Source organism: Fundulus heteroclitus, chromosome 7 (assembly GCF_011125445.2).
Source record: "Fundulus heteroclitus isolate FHET01 chromosome 7, MU-UCD_Fhet_4.1, whole genome shotgun sequence".
Lineage (NCBI taxonomy): Eukaryota > Metazoa > Chordata > Actinopteri > Cyprinodontiformes > Fundulidae > Fundulus > Fundulus heteroclitus.
The window spans coordinates 37,791,925-37,814,124 of record NC_046367.1 but is presented as its reverse complement, the minus strand read 5'-3'; the positions used below and the strand labels follow the sequence as shown (position 1 = coordinate 37,814,124).

The window sequence follows — 22,200 nt, the reverse complement described above, 5'->3', positions numbered from 1 at the left end:
AGCTGCAGACCTGTAAAAACTGTAACCAATGCTTGCTGTTCGGTCCAAAGGGCAGGAATTTGTCAGAGTTTTGTTCCTGCTCTCACCCCTTTGTCCCTCAAGTTTCAGGGATATCGCCTCATCTGTTGGTTGTCCCACATGACAATCATTCTGACGCAATCATGTGCGTGCTTGTTCCTTATTAGTTTCCGCTTGCTGGCTGCACATGCACACTTCTAGTGTTTATGTATCCAGTTAGCTTAGTGGCTAGGTTAGCGGTTAGCTTCCGTGTTAGCCGTTCGTTGTAGCTCCACTGCTCTTCTCGTATACTTTGAACATGGCTGAGATTTGCAAGAACAAAACTGCGTACAAGTTTATGAAAATGAAATGAATTTCTCTGTAGAAAGAAATAAGACCAGAGTGAATTTGGGAGATTTTTTTTCACGAGATCCCCCTGAAGAGCAAGGTAAGAAGGTAACAAAAAGGGATTTGGCGAAACTTAGGGAAAAATCATAGACTCTAGCTTTTAACAAAGGCACCCAAAAATGTGCCAAGAAAACCCCTCCACACCATTAGACCACCACCAGCCTAAACCCTTAGTACAAGACTAGATGGATCCATGCATGTTGCTGCGTGTTGTTTCTGCCTAATTTGGACCCTGAATTCTACAGCTAAAATAGAAATGCATCCGACCAGGGAAAATCTTTCTACAGTGTTAGTGTCCAATGTTGGTGGTGCTGTGTTGTGCAAATTGTAGCACCATTTTTCCAGTTCTTAGCTGACAGGAGTACCAAACTGTGTGCACTTGAGTTGCTGTAGCCTATGTGCTTCAAGGTCCCATATGTTCATTCAGAGATAATATTCCACATACCTTGGCTGCTGCCTTTCTATTATCTCAAAGCGGTTTGCCTATTCTCATCTGAGTTCTTATTTCAACAAGACATTTTCTTTCCAACAACTGCCGCTCACTGTATATTTTCTCTGTTCCTGACATTTTTCAGTTAACGTCAGAAGTGCTTCTGCAAGAAAATCCCAGCAGATCAGCAGTTTATGAACAAATCAATTTGCTTTTCTCATCACAATATCAGTGTGTGGGGTGTAACTTTAGTAAAGAACTGCGTGGCTATACTATTTGGTAGGATATAATTTTTCAAGCTCGCCAGTTGAATGGGCTCCAACTTCACTAAATGACCTCATTGTGTCCTCATTGTGTGGCATTGTGTAAAGGTAAAGAAAGAAAAGAGACTACCACCACCAGCCATAAGCAGATGTTTTAATTCCACTTTCAGCAATAGAACAGTCTGTTTATTTGCAGTGAACTTTTGATGACAGTCCTCCTGCTTCACTATTCAAACTACTCTGTGCAACGTACAGTACCAGTACAGCAGGCACAGAATCAGTACTAAGCATAATGCATGATAAAGGAGGATGTCTTCTCCATGTCTCCTTGTCAGCCCCTTGCAGTCCAGGAAAAGGCAACCTTACTTCACAGAGCACAGCTAAATTGATGTTCCAAGAAGCACCCGATTACTGCAGGCTTCAATCTTGATGGATCCCTGTGTTGTTCCTGAACATCAAAAGCAAATTTCATCCATCTGAGGGGGACAGGTTGTGTCTTCTTTGAGATCTTTGTAAAGTTTTTGTGCATCTAAATGACACATATTTACCTCCAGTAGTTAAAAAAAAAATGGTCTTGAAATCAGCAATTGTTTAATGTTTGAATAAATTCAGACGTTCCACCATAGAAACAACAGCAGGTCATCGAAAGCCCAAAATTACTGACATTCATGCAAATGATGAGAGAACGTAAACATCTGACCATAAGGGTATGGCTCTGCATGAAAGCTACACCAGCGTTTACTCCCATTCTGGTCTGATCTGAGCAACTAAAATAAATGTTTTACTTTGACTAATAATGTCAAAACTTTTTGTTGTCAAAACTCACGTCCATTCTATGTTTTTCCCAGTTTCTCTATATTGCATGGAATGTCCTCCATAATACTGAAATGAGGGTGGTCCTAAAGAATATAGTTGACTCCTTAAAGTTTGCATAGGATACTGTACTGCAACTTTAATATTATAGTGAAGCTTTGCATTGGCTATGAGGAAATATTCACACTGAAGTTCTGTGCAGGGCGACGTATTTAGTTTAAAACGGATGTGTTTTGTTGCATTTCTACTGCTTGTGTGCAACACAATGGCACATATTTAAACAGCAGGATTTGACAACAGGTTCCAGAGTGGAAGGATTCAAAAACACCCCGGTCTCGATTGTTGTGCACACAGACCTGCCACATGCGGAGTATGAATTAGTGGTGCCGTGTCAAGAACGGTTCTTAATGTGCGCTAACATTGGCGCCACAATGTCGCCACTTTTGCTTGTTGTCACTTACTTGACATTATCGGCGGTTCGCATTGCAAGCGATGGTAATTGCACAGCGTGCGACAACCCAGAAATACGACAGTACAATGGTGCTATCTAGTGATGCTTTCACTTCAGTCTCCTCACTCACTCTTCTGCAGTCATGCTCCGTTCTGTACTTGTCTCAGTGGTAATAATTGGTTGAGTCATACAACTTAGGCCAACCACAGACAACTATTTTCAGTTTGTACACCTTATGGCAAAACCCAGTCGTTTACCCTACATCACAGCCACATTCAGTTCCTGATTGGATGTCGTGGCGCTACAAAACACAAAAGTTAAGCTTTTTCAACTCCAACAACTGTCGCTTCGCATTCATCGCAAGTTTCGTGTCTCTCAAGCTTTGCTTTAAACGCCAAAATCCCACGTTTTGCGTCACTAGAATTGCCCCTGTGGCCTTGCTTAACGTCACTTTGTGTCACATTGCTCCCATGTGGCACCTGAGCATATGGATATCGTGTAAATCTGTCGCTCGGCCTGACACATTCGTGCTCAATGTGAACGCACCTTTAGGCTGGACCCAGGTTCAGGCAGAAGCAGCTATGTAAGTTAAACAGTTTAATGAAAAAACAGAATGCAAAACACTTACTTCTGACAGCAGTGAAAACAAACTACTGTTAGGCTTCGCTTGAACAAACCAGACATGGCCTGGCAAGCATTAGAAACACACGAGGAGTGAATGAAATGACTGATATTTAAAGAGAGGAAACAGGTGACTGGCATGAATTAGATGAGACTTCAACAGGCGGACTGAATGCGTTTAATTGGCTGTGGCTACGGCAGGGAGTGATAGACTATAATAAACATGAATGGAGCTGAATGGAAATACAGAAGGACACAATCTGACTGAGAGCACAAACACAAGACTTCAAGTAAAAATGTATGCAAGTATCAACTAGAAGGCAAAAAGTAAATAAATGTAGTAACAAGGGAAAAACACATTAACAAATATAAACATGAAGAAGTAACCTTATGGCGAAACAGCAAAACAGCAAAACTAATAACCGAATATGGGAAGACCTATAGAACATAAATAAATGACAAGGAAAAGATGAACCTCCAAATCATGACATACCACCATTTTAAGCAGGGAGTTTTTGTACAAATGCACATTAAGATTCAAAGAACATACCTTCTACTAGTGGTGTGCTAGGGAAGTTACGGATTTTAACATTTCTACAAATGTAGCGCAACTAAATGTCAAGTAGACGTGTTAACAGAAATGGAAAAATAATCCCATGTTTTATGGATTGTTGTCATGTGCACCAGGCCTGAGAGAGGGCACAGGCAAAGAACAATGAATACTGTAAGAGATGGATAAAGATCAAAGTTTTGTACGCTGCTGTTGTTAAGATGGCAGATGTGAGACCTCTGTCAAAAGCCGCCTTGATGGCCCTTTGAAAAGGTTGCAGCAAATCATGCAGAATTTATGCTCAGCGGTCTTTATCAGAGAATGCACCTCTAATTACCTTGCTTCTCTTCCTGCTTTGAGGTGTGTGTGTCTTTGACTTAAGTTTCTAATAAGTTTCTTCTAATCAAAACTCAAAGATCGGTCATAAAGATCCTGCATTCAAATCAGGAGGGGGTTTATTTTAAGGCTGCATATCACATGTGGCCTTCTGTGGAAAAAGTGCTAAAATATCTCTATACTAATATATTTTGTGATATGTTTCAGTAAAATTTCATTATACAAAAATAATTATATTACTCATAGTTTGAAAACTTTTGTCCTTCTCATTTCCTGTCTTTTCCTCTGAGCGTTCCAGCAAGGTCATTTAAATTAAGTTGGGCTTTTTTTCTGTAGAGAGCAGGGACCTGCAAGAAGCTTGTAAATTGTCTGAAGTTTTCAAAAAAATAATATTACCTACTACAAAATGTATATTAGCTGAAATAAAAAATAAACATGAGAAGTATATGTTTAAAGACACATATTTAAAGGCAGTTTGTAAATCTTAATTTTGTTGACAAGGGGAACAGATTAGACTGACATCCACATAAAAGCTTTTTTCCAAAGCATTCTTGTTAAATGTGATAGTTTTTGAGACTAAAAGAGTGTTCCCAAGTTTATAGCATTTGGCCAATCTCTCCATATTTAAGTAATTTGAAAAAGCTTTCTTCAGTTATTGACTGACCGACCATTTAACAGAAGATATGTTTCACATTAGGCAATAATGCAGTTTGCTCCATTGGGTTCACAAAGCAAACTGCAGTGCTGCGCAGACTGCAGCAGAAAAATACATGCAGGCGAAAACATGGCAGCCGCAGAGGTGCAAATGGAGCTGATTTCCTGACAGCATCATTAAAAGACAGATCATTCATCCCTTTACTGGATTCGCTTAAAATAAAAAAAACACAGATTTGAACTTACAAATTATTCAAATATTTAATGTGAATAACTTGTTTAGCCTGGCAGCACATCACTGAAGCTGAGTCACAGTGGATAGGGAGCGTTTGTGAACATCAATTTAAGGTGGACCAAAAAATGTTAATTAGATTTAGATCTGAACCTTGACTTCTCATTCTATAAATGTATTTTGAAGTAGTTGTTTATAACTAGCATTGAATTTGAAAGCACTTTGAATTGTTCAGTGTCTTAAGATGTAACTGACCACACATTTCTTCTTCAATTGGACCAATTTCTGCCTTGAGTCACCATTTTCTGTAAATCAGTGCTATATAAGCAAACTGAACTTAATCTTAACCAGTCTATTGTAGTTCTGACAGTATGTTCGTTTTTGTTGTTGTTGTTTTGTTTTTTTGTAGTTTGCAGTCCTTACAAGGCTTTCTAACAGGACTGCTCTATATATGGCTCTATCCATTTCCCCTGTTCCTGTTAAAGAAAAACATCTCCAGGCATGATACTACCACTGGTCTTTTTCATGGTGTTCAGGGTGTTTTATTGTCCACCACACCGAGGTCTCAAATTTTCTCTGTGACGAACTGAAGAGGGAAATTATTCGGCCTTCAATTAAACAATCAAACTGAACTTTATGGCCATTCAGCATCATTATTTTGCACTGCCAATGTTGCTGAACTTTTTTTATGCAATTTAAATTTAAAAGTACACTACTGAACATTTACTGCATTTTTGCACCATTATTAACTTGCACTGCCAACATTGGACTTTTCATATTAATGTAACGTTCTGTTGTGGTTTAGGTTATTTTCAGTTAGCCAACTTTTCTGTTTTAGGATTTATTTCTGTGTTGTGTTGTTTTTGATTTGTGCTTAGTCTGTTTTAAGTCATCTGGTCTTGGTTATTATTGTTCAGCTCGTGTCCTTTAGTCTTGCTTTCTATCTTAGGTTTTCTCTTTATTAGTCAGTATGTTCCTTCAATTGCTTTTACCTGTTTTGGTTAATTGGTCCCGTCCTGCTCACCTGTTCCATCCTCCTATTTAAGTCTACCTTAGTTGTTTAACGTCTTGTGTTAATCCCTCTCGCCAGCTTGCGGTAAGCTCTTTACAGCCTCTGAATATTTTTTTGTACAACCTGCCTGTCTGCCAGTCCGTGCCCGCTCTGTTCTTTGCCTTTCAGTTTTTTGAGTCCGCCTTTTTGCCACCTGGATTTTGTTAATAAACCCCTTTCCAAAATACAGCTCCGTGTCTGGCTCACATTTGGGTTCAACATTAGCGAATCATTACAATTAATGCCTTTTAGCACCACTATTTTTGCACTATAAACATGGTGGAACATTGTTCTGCACACTTTTTTAAAAACAGTTTTTCTCCCGCACCGTTACATCCTTATCACTGCTCTACTTTATATTGTAATATTATTTTATTTCTATTGCAATCTCATTACATTGTCGTAAGCTGTATGCAATGAAATTTCATTTTATATGCACTCTGTACATACAAAATGACAATAAACTTTGTCTAAGTCTGAGTCTAAACAATTTAACAACCTCACCACTCCTCCATAGAGGCCAGATTTACAGAGCACGTCTGTCTTGACAACAGATTCTAACACCTGAGATGTGAATCTCTGCAGTTCCTTCAGCCTCTGTCCTGCTTCTCTGATTATGGCTCAGCTTGTCTGGCCTCCCAGTTTAGGTGGAGAGCCTAAACACATGATGTCTCCCCACTGTGTCACACTGTATCCGTAAGGAAGAGGGACTGAACAGTATATAAACTAGAAATATAGTTTCTTGAGTTATCCCTGTAATAAACTCTCCATAGCTGGTTTCTTGGCCATTTCTTGTCTAAATCAAACCTTTAAGGCCTTCAAAGAACACCTGGATTGCTGACTAGATTAAACTACACACAGGGGGACTCTATTCATTAATCCAACCTTTTTTAAATATACTGTTTGCACTGAGCTGTATGTGGAATGGAAAAAAAAAAATCCATTTCACAGTTGCAAACAACTATGTGTTGGTCTGTCACACCAAATTCAAATAAAATACATTGCTGGATTACAGAGTATGAAAAAGGACACATTTTCCATACCCGGTAAGGCCATTGTTGCCTTATTAGTTTTCTTTGTGACTGATGTGAGGAGAAAATAATTTAAAGTCACTCACTATTCAAAGGAAATGCATTTGTTAGGAATCTGAAGTACCTAATAAATGTGAAAGACATAAGGACATTTTTGGTAATCTACAATAGAAGGTTAAAGATATTTCAAGGACTTTTCATGTTAGAACATCTCAGAATGATTAGAATAAGTCATACATCACACTTTGAATGATCAATTACTTTTTTTATTTCTGACAGTGACATTTCTACCTTTAAATATGTTTATTCAAAGATGCTGTTTTCTGTTTTATTATGTAGCTTGTTGAATACATTCAAGGCTTGAGAAGTAATATTTTTATCTGGTGGTCAACAATAAAACAAAGCAAATAAATTAATACAAATTAATGTACTCCTGCTTTTACAACATTTACATCAATATATTTGAAGTAAAAGGATATCATAGAGTTGCTGGAACCTTTAAATAATAAATAGTATAATTTACCATATTTACAGTCAAAGAAACATACAAACACATGCAAGATGTGGGGGAGGTGTCTCTAGAGTGTGATTGTTTTTTTGTTTTTTTTTGTTAAACCTATTGATGCACATAATTCAGACAGCCAGCAGTTTTTCTTTATCCATGTTTGGTATAAATTGTGAAAAAGCTAAAAAAGTGGAATTCTAACCATGTCCAAACCTTAAAACAAACATAAGAATATCACTTTTGACAAGGTAAAGACATTTATTCAGAAGTTAATTACAGGTTTTATAAGTAATTGTAATAAATATTTGTTGTCTAGGTTTGTAATGTACGTTAAATTGTTCATACACGGCGGTTTAAAATAATATTTTAGTCTTACCAAAATAGCCCTGTGACTAGAAATAATATTAACACTTGGAAGTGGCTGAGCCACAGCATCAAGTTCAAGGTCTGCAGGCCTCATCCAGTCCGGGACACGGCCGTTTCTAACCCCTCAAGATAATTTTATTCATCTATCTATGGCTGCCAGCTGGTTTGCATGACAACTGCACTTCATATCCCATAATGCACTTCAACAGTACTTGCAGTTCAAGTCAGGCAGGAACCCAAATTGTGTTAGTGGAAGGTCTGCAGCAAGAAAACTGGACGAACGATCCATGTTGCCAAGAATTGACAAGTCAGTCCCACTGTTTTCCCCAAGAACATATTTAGCTGATAAACTGTGCACACAATTGCTCTCCGCTGTTTGTGAAGTGTAAATAAATAAATACCATCCATCTGTTCTCTTCTGTGATCCGTGGGTTTCTCACATGAGGAGCACATGAAAACACCCAAAGGGATCCTGCATAATTTTCCCTGCGATGGTCCAATCCCATCTCTCTATTATTGTAATAAAATGTCTTTGAATAATTTTATTTCTTACTGGCTGATAAATTTAATGGCCTAATCTGAGTGTAATATCTTTTCCTGATGTGTGTTTTGGTGCAATCTAAGCCTTTTCATTTTGTGTCAGTGTTTAATGTCCTAACTGGCCACCTCATCACAAGTATTCATAATTTTTGAGTCTAACTATCAAAAAAGTACTTTATAAGGAGTTTTCTATACTTATTCATGTTCATCTCATTCTCACTTCTCATTTTAATTGCCCTTTTCATCATCTTTCATTATTTTTGGATTATATATTTTTTCCTCTATTTGTTTTTGGTGTTTATTAAAATGTCTTTCATTTTCCAAAGACAGAGTTAATGGTGCTTGAAGGCTATTCTCATTTTCTACCAGGTATAAACCTGTGCTTCTTCACAGCTTAGTGCTTCCTTGAGTTTATTCGCACAGAAACTTGATTTGAGCTCGCTTGGTGCTTTTGAAGACTCACTTTATGTGAAACTGCAGAACGTCTATATTTTTAACATTGGATCTGTTGTAAATGGATCACCACGCCTGTCTGGTTTCAGAGGTTTTGGATAAAACCCCTCGAGCACAAATGCTTTCCCTTTGGGGAATATTTTACATGATGATAGAGGAGTTCTCAATAGTTTTTAAAGAGCCAGGCTATGGTCCATTTCTTGTGCTAAGAGTGAGTGATTCACACAGTGAAAAAGCAAAGAACTGCCCGTTTTGAATCCCAAAAGGTTACAAATGTCAGGCACCTGCTTTTATTTCCAACAGTTTCAACACTTTTCAATAAACTTTTAAAAACTCTTGGCGACTTGTTGAGTGAAGCACTGTTGGGGATTAAATTATGCTATTGTCCTGAATGACCTCAAACTGGCACTTTTTGTCAAGTTTGTGTAACAAACTACTTTTTAATGATATTAAAATTGAGGTTGGATGCCTGCATCAGCTTGTCATGAAATTAAGAAGCGTCTTTTGCACGTTATAACTAAAAAAACACAGGAAGTCTTCTCTTACCTGAAGTATCCAATGATCATGATGGCCACTAGCAGAGAGCTGAAGGAAACGGCGTAGCCGGTGGTGTACATGACATACAGCCGCTCAAAGAAGTCTTGCTGTGAACAGACAGTGAAACATTTAGTCCACTCTCACAGGACCGTGTCTACAGTCTTAAACTGAAATCAACAAACAAAATTATTCAGAAGCTGAAAAATGTCGGGGTATTAACTCCTGATCTCACACAAAAAGGCTTGAATTTGATATAATTTCAGGGTTTTATGTCTGACATCTTAAATAACCTAAAATAAGATGAAAGATGAAAGGCTCCACACTGCAAAAACAGATCTAAAAATAAGTAAAATGTTCTTAAAGTTAGTGTTTTAATCCTTGATTTGAGCAGGTAAATAAGATTATCTGCCAACTGAATGAGTATTTTGACCCCTAAAATAAGATAATTAGACATCCTGCACTTAAAATAAGATGATGGAGATGAATTGTTCGTATTTTAAGTGCAAAGAATCTTATTTACCTGCTCAAATCAAGGACAAATACACTCATTTTAAAGAATATTTTACTTAATTCTAGTTCCGTTTTTGCAGTGCAGCTCTCTCCCAAAAGGATGATTATTTATTTTCTTGCACTCTGTTCACCATTGTTGCTGGTGCTGCTTACTGAATATAAAACGGTGGAAAACCTTATTTGTTTTAACTTTATGGGAAATTATATTTTTAGGAAGTAAATAAATGATGGGCCGGAGTAAAGTGGCAGTGGGTGAGTTTTACAAAAACGGCAAAACTGAGAGTTCATCAGTCTTAAGGAATTTGATTTGAAGTTCAAGAACTAAATCAGCAGAGAAGTCAGGATTGAAACAGAACAGATGAGAGCGCAGACCTCCAGTCACACCGTCGGATGATGACATTTAAGGCACAAAACCTTAAAATTGCTCACTGACTCACAAAGCATAACACCTACATAAAAGCTTACATGACCACGAAATGTCACAAACGTTTTTGCTTTTACCTGATTTATTGGGTTAGAAATACATTCTGATTAGATGATTGTACCCTTCCAATCAATCAAAATGAATCAAAAATCAAAAATTAAAACCCAATTTAGACTTCCAGGAGTTGATGTTTTAGATAAAACAGCTTTAATGGTCATCTGGAGAGATTAGAAAAACCACCGAAAGGACAACTCCTTCTGGTACTTCACATAAACATTCATCTGTAAGCAGCTAAATAGCTTAATTACAGTATGCCCAGACTTTGCAGAACTGTAAATTAACAACCATAACAGGCTCCGTTCTTCCTCTCATAATGCTACGGGAGGTTTCTGCACCTCCAATCTCAGTTCCAGCGTTTCTGTGGAGGAGCAAATACCAGGGGAGTTTTCAGCCCCCTTCTAGTTTCTTTTAGGAAGAGAAACTAGAAGGGGGCTGAAAACTGAAAACATGCACAATCCAAGGAACTTAAACATTAGTAAATAACCAAACACCTAAGGAATGTGACAGTAAAAAGGAAAAAAGATGAAGAAGCACCACAAAAATTCAATTGTTTTCTTTATTCTGCATTTATCCAGATACAAAGGGTTTCTGTGCAAAGTATAATCACAAAGAATCCTGCATTATTAGCATTATTTTAATGTGCTAAAACCTAAAGTAATTATTTTGAGTCGCACTGCAACAGTTGTGAAATTTTTATTTTTTCAAACCTTCGAGCTGTTCCTTGCACTTTTTTCTCCTCCTTTTCCAACCTCCTCAACACTATATTGGTTGCCAGGACTTCTCTTTTACACTCTGAAAATTACATTTTGCATTTTGACCCGCAAGCCTGAGTGAAATTGGGAGTTTTTGGTGCTTCTCCACAGTCGCTGGAGGGGAATATCCCACAGTGGCGTGGAACGGCCGTGCCACTGCGTTATTGCAGTGAAGAGTGCGGATCGCTTGTTTAGATCCTTATGATTGCAGCCAGGAGAAGTGATTGGATGCTCTGAATGTAGAGGCTACACCGCCAAGAATATTATATTAAATTACAGTGCTGCCAGTCCAGTATGAATGTGATTAAGTTGGTAACCCTGGCATAAGGCTTGCAGGGTCTCTGCTCCTCCAAAAGCACATCTGTTCTGTTGTGGAGTGAAACTAAAATGAATAAATTTTTTAGCATAAAAAAACCCTTGCATTAAAATTATAGCTGTTTACATTTCTTGGCTTGTAGTAACTCTGGTTACTTTCTGATGACTGTGTTCTTAGCGTCTTAGGGGACCAAATGAAAGTATTTCTGCATCGGTTAAAGACTCACAGTCACGACAACTCGGCAGTGAATAACTTAAGTGCAACAGTCTAATGATCCATCATGCAGCATCTACAGCAAAGACCAAAACAAAGTGTCGGCTTGTGATTGGCTGGTGGCGTGGTTTATCTGCATACACTTAGTCAAGTTTCAAGCGCAGAGACAGAGGCGAGCATGTACCCAGAACACATGCTGAATGAGCATGTGTTAGATTTGAAAGCCCACAGCGACGGATCGTTGTTTGTTCACACATATCTGCTCTGACATCAGTCTCACTGCGCGCTCCGGCTGTTGGCACAAATATATCGCCATAAACACACACACACACCGGTTTATAAATAGGCAACTGTTTGCCACGACATTTGGTCAAAGTTTTGTAAAACGCATTATAAAGGCTGAGTGTTATTTGCTGCTTGTTAAGCAGCGGAAGTGCCCAGAATATCAGTCCACGCCGCTGTATTTCAGATTTCCCAGAAGCTCTCGTCGCAATTCATCACAGATCATCAACGTCTGATGAAAAAAACAAGCTATGATGCCTGTTTACTGGTGTGAAGGAGCTGACAGTCTTTGGGATTATTTATTTTTGCCTCGTCAGTTTTTGATTAGATCATAGCTTTCGTATTTGAATGTTCCTCTGTGTGATGCTTCTCCGAACAGTTTTTTTTTCCCCCTTCTTTTCAGTGTCTTTGATACTTGGTTCTTAATTACAGAGAAGAAAGAAAACATTTGCACAGGTGCTTTTCTTCTCAAATAAAGGAGAACAGAGATGTGAGGCTTCCATCTGAACTATAAACATTGGTGCAGCCTATATTGAAAGGATTTAAAGCTTTGAACTCAGAGAAAGTAAGCAAAAAAAGTGCATTGTGTCAAAGAAGGAGCTGCAATCAGGCAATGAAAAGGTTCTTTGGTGAACAATTAATTATTGATGTTTCTGTTTCATGCGTTATGTATATGAGTTTTTGAATGACAATGTAAACCTCGTCGTTAATAATTCACAGCAATACTTACTCTGGCTTCCTCATCACTAAGGGGCTGGAGGAAGCGTAGACACTCTGAGTAGTTGGTCCACGTTTTGTTCCACTGCTCCACAAACACCCAGGAGCCGTTGACTTCACACTTCCTGTAAGCGTGTCCTGTAAACGGAGACTTAACTTATTGCATCAACAACAACAAAAATCCAATATACAACGTTCATATACTAAAATACTTACTTATTAAAATGTTTAGCATTTAGATAGAGATTAAAATGGCTGTGTAATAGTAAAATTTAATATGTATATGCCACAGGTTGCAAAACAATAAGATAAAGTAGTGCTCTGATTGAGCAGAAAAAAACGTTACTCAGTGGCTTATTTTTACCATCTGGACTGACCTTTTTAAGCACAGTTTAAAGTTTTTAATTACATTTGCAATAAATAATAAGGTAAGATCTTAAAAAAAAATGTGTCACATCTGAACCACAATAATATCCGCAATTCAGGATGCAATTGTCATGATTTGCGGGTGTTGAGGACCAACGGGGCAGCGAAGGCGACGCAGAGCCATCAGAAAGTAGGTAAGTGACTTTAATGATGGAACTTCAGGTAAGGTTACAAAAAGCTTCACTAGGAACAACTAAGGATAACTATGGTTAACAGAGGGTGACTATTAACTAAGGATCCAGCGAAGACTGAACAGAAAACCAGGAACTTAAATACGCTGGGCAAGAATCAAAACTGGACAAGAAACATGTGTGAGATAATCAACAGAAATACAAGCAGCTGGACGGCAACTAGGAAGATAAACTAGAAGGTGGCTAAAAACTGAAAACATGCACAGTCCAAGGAACTTAAACACTAGCAAATAACCAAACACCTAAGGATTGTGACAGTAATAAGGAAAAAAAAGATGAAGACTTTGATGCAATCAACGGGTTCCCTTATATAGGACATTTTTGACCAATCTGTATAATCTGATTGAATTTGATTTTGTAAAATGCCTCGAGATGACATGTTTCATGAATTGGCGCTATATAAATAAAATTGAATTGAATTGAACTGTCATCTATGGCTGCACGCTCATCCAGGAGGCGTGAATGCTGCAATGGCTCGATGCAATCTGTTGAATTTCCTTATACAGAAAAGCTTTTTACCAATATAAAGTTAAATAATAAACTAAACTTTTACAAACTCTGTTTGTAATGGACTTTGAATCTGTCTCTGCCTCAAGCGCCATGAGGTGCAATTTGTTCTGAATTTTGGTGCTATATTAATAAACGGAACTCAAATGATTTGACCTGAATTGCTCAGAAGGGTGTGAAATCCTGTCAAAGAGGCTGATTTTTCTGTGTTATAAAAAAAAAATGTGACTTTGATCGATCATTTCAAAACTTTTTACCACATCTAACATCTGCTGGATCCCCTGCAGCTTGCTGTCAGCAGATGATGCAGTCAAGCAGGGCCCAAACGCCATCCTACCCCACCGTAACGCCCAGAAACATGTTTGTGGACTTTAGCTCATCCTTCAACGCAGTCAACACAGAGATCCTCCACCAGCAGCTCTCACGGTTCAAAGGGCCTCATGGTTGGCGATCCATCTGTCAGTGGATCTCCAACCAACTTCCTGTCTGACCGGAAGTAGCAGGTGAGACTGCACTGCAAAAAGGAAACTAAAAGTAAGTAAAATTTTCTTGAAATCAGTATATTTTTTCCTTGTTTTGAGCAGCTAAATTAGACTATTTGCCAATGGAATGAGTAGTTTTACCCATAAAATAAGATTATTAGATGAAATATGATGATGGATATTAATTGTTATTATTTTAAGTGCAAAAATCTTATTCCATTGGCAAATAGTCTTATTTACCTGCTCAAAACAAGGAAAAATACATTAATTTCAAGAAAATTGTACATACTTTTAGTTCCCTTTTTGCAGTGTGATAAGCATCTTCTGGCAGAACCATCAGCACCAACGCACCCCAGGGGTGTGCTCTCTACCTGCTCCTCTTCTCTCTATACACAAATGACGGCACCTCTATGAAACTCCTGAAGTTTGTGGATGACGCTGCTGTCCTTTTTCTGAACCAGGATGGCGACGAGTCTGCATACGGAAAGCAGGTGGATCAGAACCACCTGGAGTTTAATCTGCTCAAGACACTGGAGATGATGGACAACCTCCACACTGCCTCCTCTCCCCATCCTTACCAACGTCACTTATTGTCTCCAGGAACCAGAACCACAGTTTCTCTGGACCCGAGGTGGTCCTCACTAGGGGAGCCCAGATGTCCCGATTTCTGCAGGACTGTGACGCATTTTTCACTCCTGCACTTGTCTGAAATATGAAGGAGCTGCGTCTCCTGTCATTCAAAATAACCAGCAGCGCCCCACCTGAGGAGCAGCTGCGCGCCAGGATGCTCATAAATAAAAAAGGATTTTGATGCATACAGAATATTAAAGGAAGTACATCAAGGAAAAGAAAATGCTGCCACAAAGACTGGGGAATGGTTTGTACCTGGGTGAGGCCAGAGAAAGGCGGTTATCAGAGAGCTTTTTTGTGAAGTTAAACGGCGGGGAGCACAATGTGAAGCAACACTGTGAAAGTGAGTCGCACAAGAAACGCACGGCTGTCAAACCCTCCTGCTGATCTATGGACACATTTCTACTCTAACCCAAAAAAATACCTGCCAGACAGACAAATTTAACTTGAACAATATTAAACTTTATGCAAAAGTTCAGCTAAATATTTTCTAATATGCTTTAAAAGCTTCTAATAAGCTTTTAAAAAAAGTTGTTTTTTTGTGAATTTTAAAAGTTTAACCGTTTTATTAAACTTCCAAAAGGTTTAATGTTTTTCATAAACTTGTGATAAGTCGTTGTTTTGTACCAACAGGCAAAGCAGAGATTGATTAATGTAATCTGTGGTAAATTAAAATCATCATAGCGGTGATAATGTCAAGCGTAACGCAATGTTCCTCACGTCACAAAGGTCCTGTTGTCCTACAGAAACAAAGGAATGGACATCTATCAGTCTTGAAAAGTTTTAAAAGCCATTTCTAAAGCTGTATGTGTACAGTAAACCCAAAGAGAATTGATGATTCACAAATTGTAAAAACACAGAACCGTGGTGGACCAAAATTCTCCAAGAACATTAATTCAGGAACTTACAAATGAAACTACAACATCTACAACATTACAGACCCAATTTTCCAAATTAAAGTCAGTGTCCACGATTTAACAAGAAGAAAGACACTGGAGGAATTTATTTAGTCATTGGAAAGCTCCTGATCAAAAATAACACAAAGTGCCGCCTCAGGTTTGCCAAAATCATATCTTAATGATCATCCAGACTTCTGGAAAAATTTTATCTGTGGAGTAATGAGACAAAAGTGGAGATTTTTGGAAGTTGTGCACCCTGCTCGATCTGGCATAAAAACTACCACAGCATTTAAAAACAGGAAATCATATCATATAGGAACCATTAATTCTTCTCTTTATGAAAAAACATGAAGAGTTCATGACCTTAAACTGAAGTGCACTTTAGTTACGCAGTGCATGACAGTGATCCGAACCACACCAGCATCTCCACCTATGAATGGCTAATAAAAAAATGATGTTTTTGGAGTGACCTACTCAAATTAAATCCGACTGAGACCTTGAATGTAGTTGCATCTGACTGAGAATGCTCCCAGGAGGATGGGTCTCCATGTCCTTAAAAACAGCAGCGCTCCAACCACAGGCTGCTCAGTGTGAGCCACCAGAATATACAAAGACTCCTGGAAAGGTGTCAAAACATTGTCAGAGATACTGAGTGATAGTCCAGCTGCCTCTGATCTAAATCTCTTTGTTGTTGTCATGACCCGGATAAATGAGAATTTGCACACTTTAGAGACTGATCAGTTTTTCCCATAGAGCCAGGTTTGTTAGTTCTTTAATGTATTTACTGAGGGTATCATTGTCTAATTTAATCTTTTTACTGATCTGAAACATTTAAATGTGACAAATTGCAAAAAGAGGAGTAATCTGAAAGGGAGCAAATACTTTTTTTTCATAGAACTATAGGTAATTGACTTATTCAGTGGTTGTTTTTCTCTTGTCATTCCAACACTTTGCGTTGTCAAACACAGCATGTCAGAAAGGCTGAGCGAGTGCCGCCAAAGGACTTCTGTGGAATCTAATTCTCTGAGCTTAATGCAATTTTGTTGCTTTTTTTCTGTCGAGTGTTTTCTTTCCCATTTATAGATCAACCCATTTGATAATGAAAAGAACAAAACATTCCTCTCACCTAAGACCCCTGGGTCTTTTATAAGTCCGCCTTTATGAGGCACTTCGGCACAAGGTGTCGGGTTTGAATGTGCTGACGTCACAAATATCAATACAAAAATGGTTCTGAATTTATCTTTGCATGCAGCGTTTCACATTCTGCTGGTGATGATAGAAAAGAAGAAGACTGGTAACCTTTGTGATTGAAGTCATAGATGTAAGACGGGCAGGGAACCTTGGTAATCTGCCCGGGGGAGCCGTGGGGCCAACAGATGAGACCGTCCCAGTCCGGAGGGCAAACCTCATCTGCAGCGAGAAGAAAGAAATCTCACTTTCGTCTATCTGGTCATTAAGGAGCGTTGAAATCCATCCATATATACATACCCACTTATTCTTGCAGCCTAAAATGTGTTCTTCTGAATAGAGTTAAGGTTTATTTCAGGGGATTAATAATAGTAAATTATCTTTTTCTTTTAAATACATTTAGAAAAAGAGAAAAGGCTGCGGATTTCCACAGTTTATGCTTGTTGTTAAAAGGTTCAACTCCAAGTAGCAATTAAAATAATTTAATTTTTGTTCACGGTGATAGGTTTAATAAAAATGAAATTACTGTTCTGATTGGAATCACATTTTTCAGATAAAAGGAAAAGGTGTTAAATTAAGTGAATTATAATTTGATGAGTTGGTGGCCAGCATGGTATGAGCCACATGTTGCACTAAACCATCACATCAAGCTCGCCATCCCCACCGTGAATCCTGATTGTAGCGGCATCCTGCTGTGGGGAAAGTCAGACGTAAACCGAGTAATTGGCCACAACCAAGGGATTAAATGGATGGTGCTAAATGGAGAAAATCTGGAAATCCCATTTTATTCAGGGATATGTATTCTGGGGAAAAAGGAAATTAGCAAAATGATACACCACAACAGATCTAAAGGCATCTCAACGTCCTTGTAGATTTCCTGCACATTTTTCATGTGGAAATCCCAAACTTTTCCAGACTGAAATGTCCAAAGTTAAATGTGGGATCTGTAAAAGCATAGATGGATTTATCTATTTTTCACACTATGGGATAAAAAAAAATAGTCCATGCTTTGCCAGAACTGGCAAGTTCTTGAATCAATTTCCATACATTTCTAAACTTCATAGAAATCCCATAGCAAAGTATTTGTGTCACTTGGATGGGAAAAAAATTTGAGTTTTTTTCTTACTTGTTTTAAAACTAAGAACAAAAGGATGAAGTAGAAAAATATATCAACAATAAAGTCGTAATGACAGTGAGTTGTTACAGCCATGCCTTGTACAAATTAACAGATAACTTTGGATAGGATTAAGTAAAGAAAATCTTTTTGTTTTAGCAGAAAACATCTCATGGACTTAGGAAGAAAACGACAGTCTCAGGATTTCAATTCTTCTTATTATTTCCGCTTTTTAATCAGTATTTAACCTATTCTTTTCCATTTTTCATCATTGAAACTGAATTTAGAAGTTCTTTTTAACATTGTGACTTTGCCTGTCAACATGTTGAATTTATTCTTGAAAGCAATTTTGACTTTTTGTGGTAATGAGCAAATTTCCACCAACAACCATCCACTTTTATTTTCCTCCAACTGACCCCAATGTTCCGTCATAGAGACCTGGAAGTATTTAATCTACTGAAAAATTTGCCTCAGCCATCCTGGAGGAGGAGACGGTTTGGGTCCAGAGTGCCAGAGATCGAAAAAGATGTACCATAACAGAGTTTCAGCTGTGACTGAAGCAAAGAGACGTTGAAGAGGAAATTGTTTTGCATTTTCAAGGCTTTCTGCTTTAAATTTTGCTCTTTCGTTATTTGATTAACATTGTTTGCTGCAAACCCAACAGTGTATATTTTGATATACTGAAACATTATAATGAAAAGTTATTTAATTTCATACTGCGAGGCTACAAGATAAAAAGTCAATCATTTTCTTAGCACCATATTTCAGAGAGAAGAACATAAAGGAATAACATAGATAACAAGATCATTGAAGACCTAATAAAAATGCACTGATGGCTGTTGCAGGAAGTCTAAGGTCCATAAAGCTAATGAATAACGAAACCTAAGCAAGCTTAAAATAAAAAACTAGAATCAATGTTTGATTATGTGTGGGCACGTAAGGGGCATGAAAGGTAACCTGATTGATTTTTCATTTGATGCACAGCTCACTTTATCCACATCTTCTTAAAATGAACCATGAGCATGAAAACAGGTTGCCTTATTCCAACCGTGCGGGTTTAAGCTCTGTTTTTTACGTTATGTAGAAGTATTTGTACCTGCGTTTGTTGATTCCATGTTGGACAGGTTCTGATAGCACTGCATTTTGACTTCATACAGGATGAACATCTGCTCCTGTGCAGAGAGAGGACCGCCGAACCCCATCTGCAAGGCACATAGAGAAAGATCAGACCCCTGACCCCATGTCAATAATATATGTAAATGAACTGGAAGCGTTGCATGAAATTTTAATGACATTTGGGACAGCTGAGCATCTGTCTTGGGCAGATGCTAGTCAGGGCAAATTGGGAAAAGACCACAGAGATATTATCAGAAAGTAGTGCAGTATTAAAGGAGCTGTAAGTAATACTGACACCTTGTGGCCCAAATCGGTACAACAGCTTGCCTGTCGCAACAATCTAATATGCCGTTTATAAACGGTGTGTTGCTGTTGTGAATTTTTACTTTCACAGGACAGATCTATGATGTTGTATTCAGTTCTATTTCTGGTCTGATTCTCTTAGTGGGTTCCAAGTTAGCAGGCTACTGCTAAAATAAAATATCAAATTCTGCGCTCTGTGTTGGGAACCCTGGGAACTCTCATATGATTGGTTCAGGAATTAGGAAGTAAATACGGACTACACACTGAACCGAAGTAGTTCCAGACCGTACCTCTGGGTTGAAAAGAGAAAAACATGACTAAGACATTGTTGATGGAGAGGACCGATCATCCCAGGTGAGAAATGAGAATTATTTAGGTTGATTTTACAGTAAATATCTTACTTATAGCTCCATTAACTCACAAAAATCATGGCATTTCACTCTGAAAACAACATGTTTACAACTTTCATTTCTAGAAAATGCAATAATTCTCCCGCCTATCCAGCACTGCTACTCTATTGCTACTCAGTATTCAAAACACACAAAGCAATAAATCCACAAATCTGACCTACATTATGTGCATCCAGAGTCAGAATCAGCTTTATTTGGTCACGATTGTGCGCACTCGAGGAATAGGACATTGGTTACAGCATTTACAGCATGCAGATATTAGCCATAAGTATAGAAACAGTGTTTTATTCTTTTGGAGATGAGTAAGGAAAGAAAAAAGGGAGCTTGTGAGTTTTTGATAGGGCGAATATATTTATTTTGTTTCGCAGGAGTGTAGCTGACTACTCAAGCTGTGAGGTGTTCACAGAGACAGCCTGGGAGAAGAAACTGTCTCTCTATGGCAACTGTTTTTTTTAAATACCACTGTGTAGCACCGACCTAAAGGTAAAAATCTAAACAGTTTGCGTGCAGGATGTGAGGGGGGTCTGCAGAGATGTTAGCGGCCCTTTTCCTGATCTTTAACCTGTAAGTCCTGGATGGAGGGAAGGTCAGAGATGATCCTCTGTGTAGACCTGATTGTTTGTTATAATTTGGACTCAACCTGTTTTGTGGATTAGCCAAACGACAGTGATGGACGGATACAAAATAGACTGAATGATGGCAGTGTGGAAGGTGACTGGCAGCTAATCTGGAAGGTTGTACTCCTTGAGTTCCTGCAGGGAGTACAGTTCTTCCTGGACCTTCTGCTGAACAGCCTCCGACCCACTTCTGGTCTTCCTGTTTTACTTTGACAGACAGCTCTGCTGAGGTGCAGTTATTTGTGTACAAGCAGCAGAGGAGAAAACACGTCCATGGGGGGGATGCTGGTGCTGATGGTTCTTGTACAGAAGAAGATGCTCCCCTAGTCTTACCTGTCGATGGCGGTCAATCAGGATGCTGGTGATCCACTGACAGGTGGAGGCCGGCACTCAGAGCTCAAGAATCAAGAATCTTTTATTGTCACCATGTCCCGCACTGTTTACATTTCAATTGTTTACTTTTTAATCACTGCTGCACTTTATACTGTAATTCACAAGCTGTATGCAATGAAATTTCGTTCTGTATGCACTCTGTACATGCAAAATGACAAATAAAGTTGTCTAAGTCTTACTCTCCACACATTAGAGCATGCACTGGGTGAGCTTCTGGTGGAAGATGTCTGGGTCGATCATGTTGAAGGCTCAGCTGAAGTCTACAAATATGATCCAGGCGTACATCCCTGTGAGTCAAGGTGGTGCAAGTATTCCCCAGTTGACTGCATCATCTGCTTACCCGTCAGCCCGCTAAACAAAGTGCAGGGGGTCCAGCAGGGCACCTGTGATGCCCTTCAGATGCCTCAACAACGGTCACTCAAGGGGTTTCATAACATCAAGGCATCAGGGCTAAAGGCCTGTAGTTATTTAACTCTGTGGTGGAGTTTTTCTTCGGGACTAAGATGTTGGTGGAGCGTTTTAAGCTGGATGGAACCTCACACAGCTCCAGATAGCTGCTAAGGTCAGAGTGAAGATGGGGGCTGGTTGGTAAGCACAAGCTTTCAGGCAGAAAGGGAAAATACCATTAAATACTGGGACAATGCTGGTCTTTTGACGCTAAAAGAGACTGCTGACATCTTCCTCACTGATATTTAGTGCAGGTAGGGGGTGAAAAGGTGGAGGAAAGGGGGCTCCGGGCAGTCCTTTTGTGTGGAAGCAGGGTGTGAATGAGTGTTGTCATCAACAAACAGGGGGGTCATCACAGCTTGGGGGCGACAAGCTCCTGTAGCTGCTGTAGGACCAAGTGTCGCCGTGTGCTTAGCTGAGAATCTGCGTTTTAACTTCTCACTGCAGCATCTGTTCGCTGCTCTGATCTCCACGGTGAGTTTTTTTCTGGCCCGCAATGGATGAGCACCCATACATGCACGTGGAGTTCTGCGCAGCAACTGGATAATTAAGTTTCATTGAGTTAAAACACACCGGTGCATAATTTAAGGGCATCTATTCCTGTCGCTGAGGTGGATTTGAATGGTTGTGCTCTACTGGAACACGAAAAGGAGATAAATTAACTTCTGTTGGGTGTAGGATGAGTTCATTTTTTTTAGAATCTGTTGTGTTTAGATGAAGAATACCTAAAATAGGAGGAAGATGTTTAGTGTGGGCTGTTAATTTAGAGCTGCTTAATTTGACATTCATCTTCCATGGCCGATTCACAACTCTTTGGGTAAATCTTACTGCGTGCACAAAATTGTTGTTGTTCAATTTTAAAAGGGTGTAATAAGTGACAGCTGCTCAGCACTTAGCAAAGCGGTCCCAGATTAGGTTGCTAATGTGTTAGGAGCAACAGTAATTAAGTGAAGAAGTCAGAGTTT

General features: G+C 38.8%; 1 protein-coding gene across 1 annotated transcript in view; it reads right to left on the bottom strand.

Annotated features, from left to right (window-relative positions):
• pth2ra (parathyroid hormone 2 receptor a) overlaps positions 1 to 22,200 on the bottom strand; it is an 89,019-nt gene that overhangs the window by 55,033 nt on the left and 11,786 nt on the right. Inside the window, exons 2-5 of the mRNA XM_036139587.1 lie at positions 19,046 to 19,151; positions 16,947 to 17,057; positions 12,526 to 12,650; positions 9,248 to 9,345 (exon numbers count right to left, since the gene is read on the bottom strand). Of these exons, the coding sequence (XP_035995480.1) occupies positions 9,248 to 9,345; positions 12,526 to 12,650; positions 16,947 to 17,057; positions 19,046 to 19,151 (440 nt within the window). The remainder of the gene's footprint in view (positions 1 to 9,247; positions 9,346 to 12,525; positions 12,651 to 16,946; positions 17,058 to 19,045; positions 19,152 to 22,200) is intronic.